Here is a 16,540-nt window from a genome sequence, read left to right as displayed (position 1 = left end):
CAGACAGACTAAGTGAAGTATTTATACGCCACTTCTTTTTATTGTCAGAATGTCTACAAGGAGGATTTGAAGATGTTGCAGGGTGTCGGCTGGGTGCCGATAGGTTCACTGGATGTTGAAAAGGCTAAAGTTGCTGCTCGGATCCTGAGTGAACAGAAATATCGTCAGCACCCGAGCAACTTCAAATTCAAGTGCACTACTGAGGACATGCCAATGGCGCTGGCTAAGGCTAATGCTCAAATCATGAACAAGGTGCGTTGTCATCAAGTTTTTGAGACAAGACAAACAGCTCATCATTTCATCAAAGTGTCTGTCCTCTGTCATTGCAATATAACTTCCCCTCTCATATTTCCTCAAACCTTCAGAAAGCATACAGTGAAGCCTGGGACAATGAGAAGACAAAGATCCACATCATGCCAGATGCCATGGACGTCCTTCTTGCTAAATCAAACAGTTATCATTACAGCTTGGTAAGTATGATTGAATTACTGAATGAACTTCAATCTAATGATCAAATGGTGTTGATTTAAAATGATAAAGGTTTGATTAATACAAGTTGGTCAAATTAATTTCAATTGAATATGTTTGGATCATTTTAGAAAAATTACAAACAAGATAATGAAGATGCTAAGAAGAAGGGCTACAACTTGCGTGCCGATGCCATATCCATCATCGCAGCCAAGACATCCAGGGGCATTGCCAGTGATGTAAGCTGCCATAATTATTTACGATATACTGCTCCGAATGTGTCATCTTATATGTTAGTAATTTTTTTGTTCTCCTTTCCACTAGTACAAGTACAAGACCGGATACCGTAAGCAGGTCGGTCACCACATCGGTGCCCGCTGCGTCCAGGACGACCCTCTGCTCGTGCTGGCTCTGAACTCAGCCAAGATCGCCAGTGACGCTCTGTACAAGAAGGACTTCAACAAGTCCAAGACCAAGTTCAACCTGCCAGCGGACATGCTGAACCTTGAACTGGCCAAGAAATGCCAGATCCAAGTCAACGACTTCAACTACAGGACTCACCTGCACCAGTGGACTTGTCTTCCAGACTCCAACGACGTGGTCCAGGCCAGACTTGCATATGACCTGCAGAGTGATGTGAGTAAGAGTCTCCATTTCTTCTGCGGTGGATAATTTTGTTTTAAATTCATACCTGTTTTGTTTATTATAGAAGTGACTGCTTAATAGCTGATTTCTGTTTGTTTGTTTTTTGTCCAGGCTGTGTATAAGGAGGATCTGAGATTGATGCAGGGTATTGGATGGGTGCCAATAGGTTCCCTGGATGTTGAGAAGGTGAAGAAAGCTAATGAGATTCTAAGTGAAAGGGGCTATCGTCAACACCCGAGCACGTTCAGATTCAAGAGCACTACTGAGGATATGCCCCTGGCACTAGCAAAAGCCAATGCTCAAGTTATGAACAAGGTAAGAAACAAAACTATTCTCTTTAGCTATTGATGAAAAAAAATCACATAAAAAATGCTTCCGTGTTATGCAAAATTCACTTGTTTGTTGATCTTTCATGATCGTCGGTTTCTGTGATCACAGAAAGCTTACGTCGAAGCCTGGGAGAATGAAAAGACAAAGATCCACGTCATGCCTGACGCTATGGATGTTCTTTTGGCCAAAGCAAACAATGTCATCTACAGTGTGGTATGTTCAAGCTAAGCAGACGGTGTGAACAAGTTCTGGCTTTACGTTTGCGTTGTAAAAACATCTCACTTTTCTGGATACGTTCACAGAAAAAATACAAACAGGCGAATGAAGATTCCAAAAAGAAAGGCTACGACCTGCGCGGTGATGCCATTTCCATTCTTGCAGCCAAAGCATCCAGAGACATTGCCAGCGATGTAAGTTACTCTTAAACGACAAGTATTTGGAAAATAGATAATTTTTTTAATCAAAACTTCTTGTTAAAGATTATATTGCTTTACCCAGGTTACTGGGTTTGATTGGTAACTATGACGCTGTTTCTCTTTTTGTCTAGTACAAGTACAAGACCGGATACCGTAAGCAGGTCGGTCACCACATCGGTGCCCGCTGCGTCCAGGACGACCCTCTGCTCGTGCTGGCTCTGAACTCAGCCAAGATCGCCAGTGACGCTCTGTACAAGAAGGACTTCAACAAGTCCAAGACCAAGTTCAACCTGCCTGTCGACATGCTGAACCTTGAACTGGCCAAGAAATGCCAGATCCAGGTCAACGACTTCAACTACAGGACTCACCTGCACCAGTGGACTTGTCTTCCAGACTCCAACGACGTGGTCCAGGCCAGACTTGCATACGACCTGCAGAGTGATGTATGTGGTACTTGTAATTTCCTCGTTCATGTATCTTGTTTCCTTACGCAAATTCTGCAAACTCTGCCTGATGTGCTTTCCAGGCCGTCTACAAAGCCGACCTGAAGTGGCTCCAGGGTCTGGGCTGGGTTCCCATTGGTTCGCTGGATGTGGAGAAAGCCAAGAAAGCTGCAGAGGTTTTGAATGACAGGAAGTATCGTCAGCACCCCAGCACGGTCAAATTCACCAGTCCCATCGATGCTATGAACATTGTGCTGGCAAAGAACAACGCGATGACAATGAACAAGGTAAACCTGACCTTCATGTGGATTGGTACGACCATTTATGGCCTCATTGTTGCTCACAGAGATGCTAATGTTGTGTGCTATGTTGCTAGCGCCTCTACACTGAGGCATGGGAGAATGAAAAGACCAAGCTGCACATCAACCCTGACACTCCTGAGATTGTGCTCTCTCAACAAAATGCCATCAACATGAGCAAGGTTAGTATAATCTCTTTTACAAATAATTTAAAAAAAAAACTGCAAATCTTACCTTGAATTCTATAAATATTTGCAAGACTGTTTCTTTCTTGCTGCTTTGAAAATCAATTTTGTCTTTGCTGTAATTTCTAATCGCGTCTCTTCCAGTTGTGTTTACCAATTCAGTTTACATCGTCTTGAGATACTAAATAAACAATACAGCATGTAGAGTTTAGTGACATGAGTAAAAGGAGCATCAATATTTATAGAAATATATATAACAAAACTCATACAAAACCAGATATGAGTGTATATGTGGTAAATAAAATAAACAGAAGGGGTGATTTAATGTCATATATTAGATCATTTCTTAAATTTATTTATTAGTGTTCCCCTTATTGCTCACAAATTACTTTTAACTGCTGCCAAACACTGTTAAGCTGGATCTCATATTATGTTTCTGCTCTCAAAGCAAACAGATCCAACCAAATCAGAGTAATAATCAGAGTTTATTTAGTTGTCCTATCCTGTTTAGAGAAACAGCGTGATGAGTCTGGTTACCTTGTTATGTAAGACTATATTTGTTCAACAAGTGGTTGTCATTGAATTTAGTTTTTAAAATCACTTGAAATTACAATTTTTGCCTGTTTTTCTACAGAAACTGTACAAACAAGGCTTTGAGGAAACCATCAGAAAAGGCTACTTCCTTCCTCCAGATGCAGTTTCTGTCAAGGCTGCTAAGACCTCCAGGGACATCGTCAGTGATGTAAGTCCCACACACTGTAGTGTCCATTTAGTCGACTAATTCTCAAATAAAACGTAAGCGACGGTGGTATGATAAACATTTTTTCCTCCGCTTCCATCAGTACAAGTACAAGACCGGATACCGTAAGCAGGTCGGCCACCACATCGGTGCCCGCTGCGTCCAGGACGACCCTCTGCTCGTGCTGGCTCTGAACTCAGCCAAGATCGCCAGTGACGCTCTGTACAAGAAGGACTTCAACAAGTCCAAGACCAAGTTCAACCTGCCTGCGGACATGCTGACACTTGAGCTGGCCAAGAAATGCCAGGTCCAGGTCAACGACTTCAACTACAGGACTCACCTGCACCAGTGGACTTGTCTTCCAGACTCCAACGATGTGGTCCAGGCCAGGAAGGCCTACGACCTCCAGAGTGACGTGAGCACCCATGTCACGCGTTCAGTTTATTATGTCATCCAACTGTTTTCACGTGCTTTCTAAGACTCAAACTGTCTTGTTCAGGCTGTGTACAAAGCTGACATGGATGAAGTGATCGGTGTAGGATGGGTGCCGATCGGTTCTCTGGATGTGGTGAAAGCCAAGAACGCTTCAAAGATTCTCAGCGACCTTCTCTACAGGCAGAAACCGGACAAATTTAAATACAAAACCGATATGACTGCCATGCCCCTGGTCTTAGCCAAAGCAAATGCAGAGACCATCAATAAGGTAACGATGCACATATTTTGTATTTTGGTTATTCTGATGATGTTCTTGGGAGCATCTTGACTTAATTTTCTGTGTTCTTTTCCCCACAGAAAAACTACATTGCTGCATGGGAAGCAGACAAATTAAAGACCCACATGATCCCAGACCTTCCTGAAATCCTGCTTTCCAGATCTAACGCTTACAACATCAGCAATGTAAGTCTGACCTACGTACACCTAATGCAGCTTCGCTTAGTCCTGTTGCAATTTACATGTTCTTTCTTTTTCAGAAAAATTACAGAGAAGGTGTCGAGAAAATGTTCAGAAAGGGCTACCACATGATGCCTGACGCTGTTTCTGTTGTTGCCGCTAAACACGGAAGAGAAATCATCAGCGATGTATGTCACATATCATTCTTTAATTTCTCCTTGACGCGTGGTTTTGCTTAAAATAACCTTTGATTTTATTTATTTATTTTTGTCTCTTTAAAGTATAAATACAAGACAGGATACCGCAAGCAGGTCGGTCACCACATCGGAGCGCTCAGTTGTCAGGACGACCCTCTCATCGTGCTGGCTCTGAACTCAGCCAAGATCGCCAGCGACGTTCTGTACAAGAAGGACTTCAACAAGTCCAAGACCAAGTTCCACCTCCCCGTAGACATGCTGAATCTGGAGCTGGCCAAGAAATGCCAGGTCCAGGTCAACGACTTCAACTACAGGACTCACCTGCACAACTGGACTTGTCTGCCGGACTCCAACGACGTGGTCCAGGCCAGGAAGGCCTACGACTTACAGAGCGACGTGAGTTCAGAAACCCACTTATGGTCCAGCGTCTTGCACAATATGGTTATTTTGATACTTTGTCACGTTTCAACCACAAATTTAAATGTATGCTTGATCATTTTACTTAATATGCACCCACCTTTAAAATTTCAGTGTAAATACATTCATTTTAAGTTAGTAATCTGTATTACCAACTTAGAAAATGTTATTTGACGGGGTGTGCATAAGACTGACATGATTCCGTCATAAACATGAAGGAGTCTTCATGAATGATTATGACTGTTGTCATGAAGCGTCAATATTTATTCAATCGTCATTGAAAGTCCATTAAAAATGTAAACGTTGCATTATTTTGTAAATAATGACACTTTCAATGGACTTTCAATGCAACTTTTAGAACAACTTTGGATTAAAAGTGTCATTATTTACCGAATGGCGCTTCATGACAACAGTTATAAACATTCATGAAGACTCCTTCGTGTTCATGACGGGTGTCATGTCATGTTTATGACGGCGTCACATCAGTCTTATGCACACTCCTTCAAATAAAGTGTTACCGAAAATTTGGTCCCAGGAATCACCGAAGCAGCTTATTATTTCATCCTTACAGAACTAACAGCCAGAGCTGGAAATGAACGGTTTGATAAAAGCATCTTTGTGTTAAAATGGCTGAAACAAAGTCCAGAACTTGGATATAATTTAGACAAGACTTGATTGTTATTCACTGTAGATTTGTAAAAACATCGTCAAGAGCTGGTTACGACTTGCTGCTGTGATTGCAGTAAAACGTGAACCTGTAAAGTATTGGTTGAATTCAAATGGATCATGTTACACTTTTCATTTGTAAGAAATGTTAAAACCCAAATATTGGGAGTGAACACTCTTGTGAATGCTCTCTTCTCAGTATTTGTAAATGCGTATGAATCCTTATTTTTCCACTTCACAATTATACACTTCTTAATGAAGGCTTATCACATAAAAGCCAAATAAAACACTAAAATGTGTGGCTGTGACAAAGACGTTGAGCAGTTACATAGTTTTAAAAACACAAAATTTCTTAATTCGAGTATTTATTTGTCTAAGAGTTAGTCCGCTCAGAACTTTGCTTCCCACTCACACAGGCTGTGTACAAGGCTGACATGGAATGGGTCAAGGGAATGGGATGGGTGCCAATTGGGTCGCTGGAAGTGGAGAAAGCCAAGAAAGCAGCAGAGATCCTGAGCGACAGGAAGTACCGGCAGCATCCCAGCCAATTCAAGTTCACTGCCAAGACGTCAGATATGCCTTATGTTCTATCGCAAGCTAATGCCCAGAATATGAACAAGGTACAAAAAGATAAATTTAACCATTTCTTTTTATAGAAAGTTTTGATGAGTTTTATTCTCATATGAAAACTACTTAATAAGGAAATTCTGGTTTTTAATGCATATTTTATGTAATAAATTTGTACAGAAAGCGTACATCGAGGCCTGGGAAAAGGACAAGCTCAACCTCCACATCTTACCTGACACTCCAGAGATCCTGCTGGCAAAGCAGAATAAACTCAACACCAGTCTGGTAATGCAACGCTTTTTTTTTTTTTTTTTACATAATTAAATAATCATTTACTCCAAAGATCATTACTGAATGTGTGGAGGTTTATATGTATTTGGTTTTTAGCACCAACTGAACAGGATGCAACATCATCGCTTTTTGTTTCTTCCACAGAAATATTACCGTGAAGGTTTTGTTAATGCCATCAACAAGGGCTACTTCCTTCCCAAAGATGCCATTTCTGTCCTAGCAGCCAAAACATCCCGCAACATCATCAGCGACGTAAGTTTGTGTCACAAACATTTTCGCACTTCCCATCGTACGTAAATGGTTTCACGTGAAATAAGAACTCACACGCAGATATTTTTTTCGGTTTTAGTACAAATACAAGGCTGGTTTCCGCAAGCAGTGCGGCCACCACATCGGTGCGCTGAGCGTTAAGGATGACCCGCTGATCATGCTGGCCGCTCATGTGGCCAAGATCTCCAGCGACAACATCTATAAGAAAGACTTCAACAAGTCCAAGACCAAGTACAACCTCCCAGCGGACATGCTGACCCTTGAGCTGGCCAAGAAGTGCCAGGTCCAGGTCAACGACTTCAACTACAGGACTCACCTGCACCAGTGGACCTGCCTGCCGGACTCTACCGACGTGGTCCAGGCCAGGAAGGCCTACGACCTGCAGAGTGATGTGAGCACATGTGCCATGAAGTGTAATAAAGCCAATTTATGAGTTAAAAGAAAATCACCCCTAAAACCAACATGTGTGTTGTTTTTTTGTTTTTTTTAGGCTGTTTACAAGGCGGATATGGAGTGGCTGAAAGGCTGCGGCTGGTCTCCCCATGAGTGCGTGGATGTGGTCAAAGTTAAACACGCCCAGACTGTTCTGAACGACAGACTCTACCGCCAGCACCCAAGCACCGTCAAGTTCACCAGCGTTGTGGACCTCCCCGCCATCGTCCTGTCCAAGCAAAACGCTGAAATCCTCAGCGATGTGAGTCGGAAAGCAGACTAAAACTGAGAATTTGTACAAATATTTGTACAAACGAGAACAAAATAAAGTCTTTTTTTTTCTCTCTCTGCAACAGAGGAAATATAGGGAAGTTTGGGACAAAGATAAGCTCACCATTCACATCCCACCTGACATTCCTCCTTACGAGCTGGCCAAGGCCAACGCTATTACTATCAGCAATGTAAGTTTGTGCCGACTTTCTCGCTTTGAAAATAGCACACCAGTGCTATCTTATTGTGATCTTATTGAAATTGTCTCCTGGTTTGATAGTGATACCTTATAATTATTCGTTGTGCTCTGTGCAGAAACTGTACACAGAAGCATGGGACAAGCAGAAGGCCAAAGCCTGCCACGTCAAGGAGGACGCCATATCTGTGCTGAAAGCTAAAGCTTCCAGGGACATCATTAGTGATGTAAGAAAGAAGGAAATCACCCTACATCTGTAATGTGGGCATTTGTTATTAACTTCTTTTTTTTTTTGCTTTCAGTACAAGTACAAAGAGGGATACCGTAAGCAGGTGGGTCACCACATCGGTGCCCGCTGCGTCCAGGACGACCCTCTCATCATGCTGGCTCTGAACTCAGCCAAGATCGCCAGTGACGCTCTGTACAAGAAGGACTTCAACAAGTCCAAGACCAAGTTCAACCTGCCAGCGGACATGCTGACACTTGAGCTGGCCAAGAAATGCCAGGTCCAGGTCAACGACTTCAACTACAGGACTTACCTGCACCAGTGGACCTGCCTGCCGGACTCTACCGACGTGGTCCAGGCCAGGAAGGCCTACGACCTGCAGAGTGACGTGAGTTACTGGAGATGTTTTTGGAAAGTGTCCATTTGTTATTTTATTATTACCTGCATTATTTAAATAATTTTTTCCTTCTAGGCTGTGTACAAAGCTGACATGGAGTGGTTAAAGGGCTGTGGGTGGACGCCACACGAGTGTGTAGACGTTGTAAAGGTGAAGAATGCACAGAAGATTCTCGCTGAGGTAAGTTTTACACACATCCATCCTCAAACCACCTTAAATATAACGTATTCTATGTTACACGCACTGATAGGTATTTTTCAAACCTTCATGAAAGACAACCACAGACAACGTTTTAGTTTTGAATCAAGTCTTTTGCAAAAGGAGAAAACATGGCAAACCACTTCTCCAAGGAGTCTACCATGCGTTCTGACTCTCTGCATCAGAACTGGTCTTTTATTACAAAACAGAGCAGGAATGGGATGTGGAGGGAGGGTTATTCTGAACAGAGAAAGAAAAGAGGATACAGAAACTAACATTCTACACACAGGCCATTTAGAGAGTATCCCAAGATAAGAAACAACTGCAGCTTCAAGGTTTAGGGAAAAGGCAAGTTTCGTCTTTCACACGGTTTAAGAAATTCCTCCTCTCTGGGCTGTGAATACTAAACCTATGAATGAGAAACAAACTAGTAAAACTGCTAATGTAGGAATGATAACAAAACATCATTATTCTAACACGCACACTACGTTAAAAGGTACTTCGAGGTTGATATGTTTTTGATTTAATCTGGCTTTTGTTCACAGAGAGGCTACCGGGTCAAGCTGGACGAACAGAAGTACTCAGTTCCCACTGACAGAGTTGACTTGGCCTGCGCCAAGAATGCTGCTGAGGTCTTAAACGAGGTAACAGTTTTTCTCCTTTTGCATATGTTTTATGAATTTGGTTTTAATGCTTTGTTTAAAATTCCATCGCAGAGATGTTGCAGTATCACATATATCTTGTTTTGTTTTTTTGTCGTTTTGTTCTTCTCAGGCCAAATACCGCGAAGCTTGGCACCAGGATAAGACCAAGTACTCTTTGGTGGACACTCCTGGTCTCGCTACGGCCAGAGAAGTCGCTAAAAATATCCACCCGGTAAGGTTTGTCACACATTTCAGTTCGAGCTTGCTTTAATTTTCTACCGTTTCTGGATTTGTTAATTTTTTTTCTGTCCTCCCGTCATGCAGAAACTGTACACTGAAGCATGGGACAAGGTGAAAGCCACTGGATACTTCATGCCTGGAGATGCCGTACCAATTAAACAGTGCATCAGTACAACTAAAGTGCAGAGTAAGGTGAGTAGAGGGAGTTTATTTCACACGGTAAGAATTTGTACAAGGATTGGTGTTGGTATTGAGAAATGAAGAGCACATCTGAATTTTTTTAACTTATTGTTTGTCGTTCTAGTTTAACATTTTGGTTACATGTAGACATTAAAAAACATATCTCGTTCATGTTACTGACAAACAAAAAAACCCCAACAAAATCGGAATACTTTGTTCATTCAAAGTTTATTCTTCAAGATAGAAAAGTAATTCACATTTTTGTGACTCTTTTAATTTGACGATTGTGGCCCATGTGGCAACATGATTGGATTTCACAAATAAAGGGATTTAAAGAAAAAGTTTGAGGTTTGAGATTTTAACTTAATGTTACGTTTTTCATTTTAAAGTTGCTCATATGTAGTTTTTCGAGAACAGCAGCTTCAGTCAAGCTGCTGCTTGTGACCACGAGGTAACAAAGTAATATAAATAAAACATAGAAAATGACGGAATAAACTATATGCAACTTGAAGTATTGACAAATTATAATAGTCTTATTGCATGTGCTTTCTTTTGCAGCTCTGTTTATTGTTATTTTAAAAATGTTATATTTATTCACCTTAATTTGAATCTGCATTTACCTTTAACTTGCTGCTGGTGCACACAATAGAAGATATTCCTATTGTATTGAATTGTATTCCATTCTTTCAAAGATTAGTTGACTTTATTTTTTTTTACATTTATCATGAGATGTGATTTTTGCTGCAATAGATTCCAACTATCGATGTAGTTGTGCTACAATTGATCACTTGACAGCATGTATTACAGTTATCTCCTGTTTACTGAAAACAAAATGGGAATAAGAACATATATATATATATATTTTTTTTTTTTTATCTTGTAGCATAAGTACCTAGAGTCGTACCGCAAGCAGGTCGGTCACCACATCGGAGCCCTGAGCGTCAACGACGATCCTCTCATTGTGTTGGCCATAAACTCAGCCAAGATCGCCAGTGACGCTCTGTACAAGAAGGACTTCAACAAGTCCAAGACCAAGTACAACCTGCCAGCGGACATGCTGACCCTTGAGCTGGCCAAGAAATGCCAGGTCCAGGTCAACGACTTCAACTACAGGACTTACCTGCACAACTGGACTTGTCTGCCGGACTCTAACGACGTGGTCCAGGCCAGGAAGATTTACGAGCTCCAGAGTGACGTGAGTAAACAAGCGATGAGCTTTTGTATGACTTCAATAAAATGTCAAAACGTATAATTCCTAACTCGTTGTGGTTTCCGTCTGCAGAACGTCTACCGGGCTGATCTGGAGTGGATCCGGGGCTGCGGCTGGGTGGCGGCTGACTCTGTCGATCACATCAAAGTCAAGAAAGCCCAGGAAATACTCAACGATGTACGGTTCTGTCGTCGCGTCCAGAGTCTGCTATTTGTTTGAGTTGTTGCCACATCGTGGTTCATCTTGGTGTTGTTTGTTTTTCATCTGCAGAGGCTTTACAAGCAGAACGCCAAAGATTGCTTTGGAAAATTCAGCCTGATCGTGGATCGGCCCGAGATCATTTTGGCAAAAATAAACGCCGCCAACCTCAGCGACGTATGTAATCGAGCGCTTAATGTCATAAATAAAAAGACAACAAAAAAAAGAGGAAAAAATCAATCAATTAATAAATGTTCATTACACTTTTTTTTTTACACAGTTAAAATACAAAGAGACTTTCAATGCAGAAAAAGGTCATTACATCGGCTCGGAGGACACTCCTCAGCTGGCACATAGCAGAGAAATGGCCAAGACTACCAGTGAGGTAATGTGAATCCGCTTCTTCCTCCACCTTTACTTTGGCTTCAAGGTTTTATATCTGACATTTTAACTCTTTTTCTCATTTTAGAAACTTTACAAATCACAATGGGACAGCACTAAAGCTACAAGCTACAGCCTGAACCATGAATACATCCCATTACTGAGTGGCAAGAAGGGGAGGGAGATCGCCAGTGACGTAAGTTTTTACTCTTTCCTTTCTTTATTATTAAAAAATAATTTAAAAAATGTGATTGTATGTTTTCCTCTGGCTACATGTAAATACAATTAATTCTGTCATTGTTTTTGTTAGGTGAAGTACAAGGATTCTCATGAAAAAGCCAAGGGCCACTACATGGCTGGGACACTGGTCGACTTCCCCGAGGTGGTGCGCTGCGGCCAGCAGGAGAAAAACAAGGGACTGGTAAGATGTCAGCTAAATTCAACTTTATCTACTTGCAGCAAACCTAAGAAGCCTGAGGATAAGTCGGTAAACATTAAACAAAGAGTTTTTTGTAATTTTCTAGTGGAAGGAACACACAATTCTTGTACAAATTTGTGTAGAAAAGAGCCAAAGCACAAAATAGGAATGTAGATCAATTCATATTTTGTCATTTGTAAGTTGCTGATTAAGTATACTTTTTACTTTCGCAAAGAAAGCAAAACAGATAAAGGAGTTTTCTTTCAGTTACATTTTTGGCTTGAAGTTGGAGCTCGACTCCTCCTCTTTTTTTTATTAATGTGTGTCTTTACAGAGGATCTACCAGAAGGACTACCACCAAACCAAGACCAAAATCCACCTCCCATCTGACATCATCGCTAACAAGGTGGCCAAGCGGTGCCAGGACATGTTGAGCGATGTCCTGTACCGCACCCACCTGCACCAGTGGACGTGCCACCCAGAGCAGGAGGACGCCATCCGGGCCAGGAAGACCAATGAGATTCTCAGCGATGTAGGTCGTCCTTCTGCGTCCCGATCGAGTTGTTGCACAAATGTGTCGCGTGAGCTTTCTGAAATTACAAATGGAAGACATTCCTCTTTTTTTGCCATAGTCTCTTCTAATCACTGAGAAAGTAAAATCTAATTTATGTCTCTATTGAGAAGCAACAGGTAACTCTTGCATATTTTACCAACGCGATTTTAACAGGTGTTCTACAAGGACGACCTGAACTGGATGAAGGGCATCGGTTGCTATGTCTGGGACACGCCAGAGATTATTCGCGCTAAGAAGTCCTACGAGCTGCAGAGTGAAGTCAGTATTTTTATATTAAATGGTTCGTTAAAGCCTATTTCAGAGAGAGAGAGAGAAAAAAATATATGATTAACTCCAACATTTTGTCTTTGTTATATTCCAGCGTAAATACAGAGCTGACGCTAAGAAAGAGTTTAACAACTACTCCATTGTGACCGACACGCCTGAGTATGTGACCGCCGTCCTGGGCCACACCTGGGCCAGTGACGTAAGTCGGCGTGATTTTAAAAATCGCCGTCAATGGTGTTCTGGAAAGAAAAAAACCCAAAACCTTTGCATGTATCTTTAAACTATCCTTTCTAGCTGAACTACAGGGAGGCATATCACAAGGAGAAGCACCTGTACACCACAGTTCTGGATACGCATGATTATGCCAGGTGCCACGACTTCAAATTGTTCTTCAGCAATGTGAGTAAAAATTAAAAATAAATAAAAAGTTTCACGTGTAAAAAGCTTTTAAGAGGCACTGGAACATTTTGACAGTGTTTTCAATTTCCTGTCCGAAGAAAAACTACACAGCCGCCTGGGATAAGATTAAGGCAAAGGACTACAAGATCCCAGTTGACTCCAACGCCTTACAACATGCCAAACAACAGAAGGTCGTTCTCAGCCACGTAAGTTGAAGTTCAGCTCTTAACAGTACCATAACTAAGAGGTGGTTTTCTTTAAAACTACTTTGTGGGACTATATGGATCTTCTTTCTTCTTTAGGTCAAGTACAAGCAGGATTATGAAAAATTCAAGTCCCTTTACAGTCTGCCAAAGTCACTCGAAGACGATCCTGCTACTGCCCGGTGCGTCAAGGCCGGAAAGTTGGTCCTAGATGTAAGTTGTTTTTTTAATTTTGAATCATCTGATCACCAAAAGTTAAATCATCGTTGCCAAGAATGACTCACGGTCATGACAAGCTCGAAATATTTCTAGTAACACAAGCGTCTGTTACTTGTACCGTTCACAGCGTCTGTACAAGGAGAACTACGAGAAGAGTAAGGCCAAGAACCATATCCCGCCGGACATGCTGGAGATCCTGTCCGCCCGCAACACCCAGTCCACCGTCAGCGGTATCCACTACCGCAAGTACCTGCACCAGTGGATGTGCATGCCTGACATGCAGATGTATGTCCAAGCACGCAAAGTCAACGAGCAACTCAGTGACGTGAGTAACCATCATACAGCCAGAGAACGACAAATATCTGGGTCACTAGCATCTCTGAGTAGAAAGAGGTAAAGAGGAGATTAATGCAAAGTGCTAAATAGAAATGATCCCTGCCCAGATCTTCTACAAGGACGACCTGAACTGGCTGAAGGGTATGGGGTGTTATGCCTGGGACACTCCAGAGATCCTCCGTGTGAAGCATGCTGGTGTCCTGCAGAGCGAGGTAAATGGCTTTTAATGTATTCATCTTTTATTTAATTTCACATCGTGGCTCATTGCTTGTCTTTTACGCTCATTTGTTTTTTTGTTTTTCATTCCAGACCAAGTACAGAGCCAAAGGCATTGAGGCGTTCAAGGAGTACAGCGTGGTGACGGACACTCCGGTGTATGAAACAGCCAAGCAGAACGCTCAGAACCTCAGTGATGTAATAATCATTGTATTATTATTATTGTATCATGTTATGAAGTTATTAATTTTGTTGATTCACTTTCTAAATTAATGTTTGCTGCCCAGGGTTTCCACTATGTGTAATTAATCGTGACACACCGCCATGGCAAAATAAAAGCCGCCACGCTTTTTCTTTTTTTTATATACGGTATATGTTAAAACAATATAAGATATATGAATACATGGAGCTCCGGAAAAATTGAAGAGTCCATTGAAAACCTCCTGGTTCTTCCACCAAATATTGTTTTTTGATCTCTTCCTGAGTCCAAACATTAGTGTTGGTGTTCCTAAAGGAATGTGAACGTTTGTGCATCTTTTTCATGACTTTGACCATTTCTCATTTTCTGCAAATAATTACTAAATATTTGCTTGACATTCAGGAGACATGTTGTCAGTAGTTCATAGAATAAAAGAACAATGTTCATTTTACTCAAACACGTACCTGTAAAAAGTAAAATCAGAGGAACTGATCATTTTAAGTGCTCTCTTGATTTTTTTCCAGAGCTCTGCATAGAGCCCATATTTACAATTTACTTTATTTTGAAAAGACAACACTGCTAACTCCTGCCTTATGTTAACATATGCAGCATCTGCATGACAGTAACATGGTGAATTTATATAATTTGGCCATCTTGCGTAATGTTTCGGATACGTTTCGAAGTTCTCACACCCACCCTGTTCAGCACCACGACTTAAAAAACTAAATCCTGCAGGAAACCTCCATCGTACACCACGCCTGATTTAATCATGAACACAATCATCAGTCAAATCTGTTTTCCCTTTCTTTCGTCCAGCTTCACTACCGTTACGATTACAACGCCAACGTCAAGGGCAAGCACACCTCCCCTGCTGTTACCATGGAAACAGAAAGAGTCCGCCTGGCCAATCACGTCCAGAGTGACGTAAGTTAATATTCAACATATTTTCCTTGCATTAGCATGTATCGTGAAATAATTTCTCCGAAACTCGTTTGGCGTCTTCTGCTAGAACTGGTACAAAGAGGCCAACAAGAGCTTCATGCCCACTGGTTACTCTCTGCCCAGCGACACGCCGCTCATCAAGCAGGCCAAGATGAACAGCGTTGTCACCAGCAACGTGAGTGTTTAAACTCTTGACAACAATAAAGGAACGTGTCTTAAGGTGTTGCGATTTAACCTAAATTATACACGTTGTTTCTCATCTGTTCAGGCGAAATACAAGGCGGCCTTTGAGATGGTGAAGGCTAAAGCTTACACTCTTCATCCGGAAGGTGTCAACTTTGTCACCTCGAGAAAGGCTCACAAGATCGTCAACGACGTAAGTGAAGAAGCGTGCGAAGACGCCCGTCACCCTTTGCGATAAATTTCACTCAACGAAACGATTCCCGTCTGTTCTCGTCCTCAGCGTCTGTATCGTGAGGCTTACCACAAGCAGAAGGACAAGATCCACACAACCTATGACACTCCTGACCTCAAACAATTCAAGATGAACCAACAACACCTCAGCGACGTACGCCACCACCATCGACGTTGTTCACTTTTCTGGTTTGCCCGAGTTGAGAGGACTTGCCTTTTTATGCGCCTGTTTTTTTTTTTTGCTCCCCACTAGCTGTGCTACAAGGAGAAATACTACAACAGCCGAGGCCAGCTGATCTCCATGCCTATCACGCCCCAACTCATGCACTGTCGCCACGTCAATGAGATCACCAGCGAGGTATCGTACAAGAAAAACAGAGATAATTGTCCCCCACTTCTTCGCAAAATATGTTCTACAACCAAGTTTGCTGAACTTTGTTGCTTTAGCTGAGGTACAAAGAGGATCTGATGTGGCTGAGAGGCGTCGGCTGCTTCCTGTACAACACCCCGGAGATGGTCCACGTCCGTAACATCAACAAATTGAGGGTGCGTTGGGAGAAATGCTCCTATCGCGTTTCCAATGTTTATTTTCGGTTTGTTTTCTTCTTCTTTCCAGTGGCGCTTCTCTCACATGACCTGTTTTTCCTTTTACAGACGAGCTACCAAGTGGATGCTAAGAAGAACCTGTCAAACTACACCGTGGTCCTAGATACACCAGAGTACAACCGCGTGACTGAGCTGAAGACTCACTTCAGTGATGTGAGCTGTTTTCTCCCGTTTTTGGAAAAGTTTTTTTTTTTTTACATTATTATTTTGCTTAATTTTATGTAATTGACCAACACAAACACAGGGCAACTATTTGTTGCACCAAAAATTTGACCTTTATGCAAGAAAATCATTAGGATCTTAATATTCATACAACGTCCTGTTTTGTTCAGTACGTTTTTGTACTCTGTT

The 16,540-nt window shown here is 41.9% G+C and overlaps 1 protein-coding gene across 27 annotated transcripts in view; it reads left to right on the top strand.

The window, feature by feature from the left end:
• neb (nebulin) overlaps window positions 1–16,540 on the top strand; it is a 70,045-nt gene that overhangs the window by 22,886 nt on the left and 30,619 nt on the right. For 22 of the 27 annotated variants that reach the window (XM_032567898.1, XM_032567900.1, XM_032567925.1 and 19 more), the window contains 50 exons: window positions 49–252; window positions 366–470; window positions 600–707; window positions 793–1,104; window positions 1,225–1,428; window positions 1,552–1,656; window positions 1,746–1,853; window positions 1,991–2,302; window positions 2,386–2,589; window positions 2,679–2,783; window positions 3,421–3,528; window positions 3,629–3,940; window positions 4,025–4,228; window positions 4,318–4,422; window positions 4,497–4,604; window positions 4,698–5,009; window positions 6,113–6,316; window positions 6,444–6,548; window positions 6,699–6,806; window positions 6,904–7,215; window positions 7,315–7,518; window positions 7,613–7,717; window positions 7,842–7,949; window positions 8,025–8,336; window positions 8,421–8,525; window positions 9,089–9,187; window positions 9,318–9,419; window positions 9,512–9,619; window positions 10,491–10,802; window positions 10,890–10,994; window positions 11,088–11,192; window positions 11,296–11,400; window positions 11,485–11,592; window positions 11,707–11,817; window positions 12,149–12,346; window positions 12,542–12,646; window positions 12,750–12,854; window positions 12,950–13,054; window positions 13,153–13,260; window positions 13,357–13,470; window positions 13,604–13,801; window positions 13,920–14,024; window positions 14,122–14,226; window positions 15,044–15,151; window positions 15,237–15,344; window positions 15,438–15,545; window positions 15,633–15,737; window positions 15,837–15,941; window positions 16,031–16,129; window positions 16,238–16,342. In XM_032567898.1, coding sequence (XP_032423789.1) covers window positions 49–252; window positions 366–470; window positions 600–707; window positions 793–1,104; window positions 1,225–1,428; window positions 1,552–1,656; window positions 1,746–1,853; window positions 1,991–2,302; window positions 2,386–2,589; window positions 2,679–2,783; window positions 3,421–3,528; window positions 3,629–3,940; window positions 4,025–4,228; window positions 4,318–4,422; window positions 4,497–4,604; window positions 4,698–5,009; window positions 6,113–6,316; window positions 6,444–6,548; window positions 6,699–6,806; window positions 6,904–7,215; window positions 7,315–7,518; window positions 7,613–7,717; window positions 7,842–7,949; window positions 8,025–8,336; window positions 8,421–8,525; window positions 9,089–9,187; window positions 9,318–9,419; window positions 9,512–9,619; window positions 10,491–10,802; window positions 10,890–10,994; window positions 11,088–11,192; window positions 11,296–11,400; window positions 11,485–11,592; window positions 11,707–11,817; window positions 12,149–12,346; window positions 12,542–12,646; window positions 12,750–12,854; window positions 12,950–13,054; window positions 13,153–13,260; window positions 13,357–13,470; window positions 13,604–13,801; window positions 13,920–14,024; window positions 14,122–14,226; window positions 15,044–15,151; window positions 15,237–15,344; window positions 15,438–15,545; window positions 15,633–15,737; window positions 15,837–15,941; window positions 16,031–16,129; window positions 16,238–16,342 — 7,515 coding nt within the window. The remainder of the gene's footprint in view (window positions 1–48; window positions 253–365; window positions 471–599; window positions 708–792; window positions 1,105–1,224; window positions 1,429–1,551; window positions 1,657–1,745; window positions 1,854–1,990; window positions 2,303–2,385; window positions 2,590–2,678; window positions 2,784–3,420; window positions 3,529–3,628; window positions 3,941–4,024; window positions 4,229–4,317; window positions 4,423–4,496; window positions 4,605–4,697; window positions 5,010–6,112; window positions 6,317–6,443; window positions 6,549–6,698; window positions 6,807–6,903; window positions 7,216–7,314; window positions 7,519–7,612; window positions 7,718–7,841; window positions 7,950–8,024; window positions 8,337–8,420; window positions 8,526–9,088; window positions 9,188–9,317; window positions 9,420–9,511; window positions 9,620–10,490; window positions 10,803–10,889; window positions 10,995–11,087; window positions 11,193–11,295; window positions 11,401–11,484; window positions 11,593–11,706; window positions 11,818–12,148; window positions 12,347–12,541; window positions 12,647–12,749; window positions 12,855–12,949; window positions 13,055–13,152; window positions 13,261–13,356; window positions 13,471–13,603; window positions 13,802–13,919; window positions 14,025–14,121; window positions 14,227–15,043; window positions 15,152–15,236; window positions 15,345–15,437; window positions 15,546–15,632; window positions 15,738–15,836; window positions 15,942–16,030; window positions 16,130–16,237; window positions 16,343–16,540) is intronic. The other 5 variants (XM_032567926.1, XM_032567918.1, XM_032567920.1 and 2 more) reach the window with 5 other exon arrangements.

Source organism: Xiphophorus hellerii, chromosome 7 (genome assembly GCF_003331165.1).
Source record: "Xiphophorus hellerii strain 12219 chromosome 7, Xiphophorus_hellerii-4.1, whole genome shotgun sequence".
Classification (NCBI taxonomy): Eukaryota; Metazoa; Chordata; class Actinopteri; order Cyprinodontiformes; family Poeciliidae; genus Xiphophorus; species Xiphophorus hellerii.
Note: the sequence above shows the minus strand (reverse complement) of the source record. Positions and strands in the feature narration are given on the sequence as shown.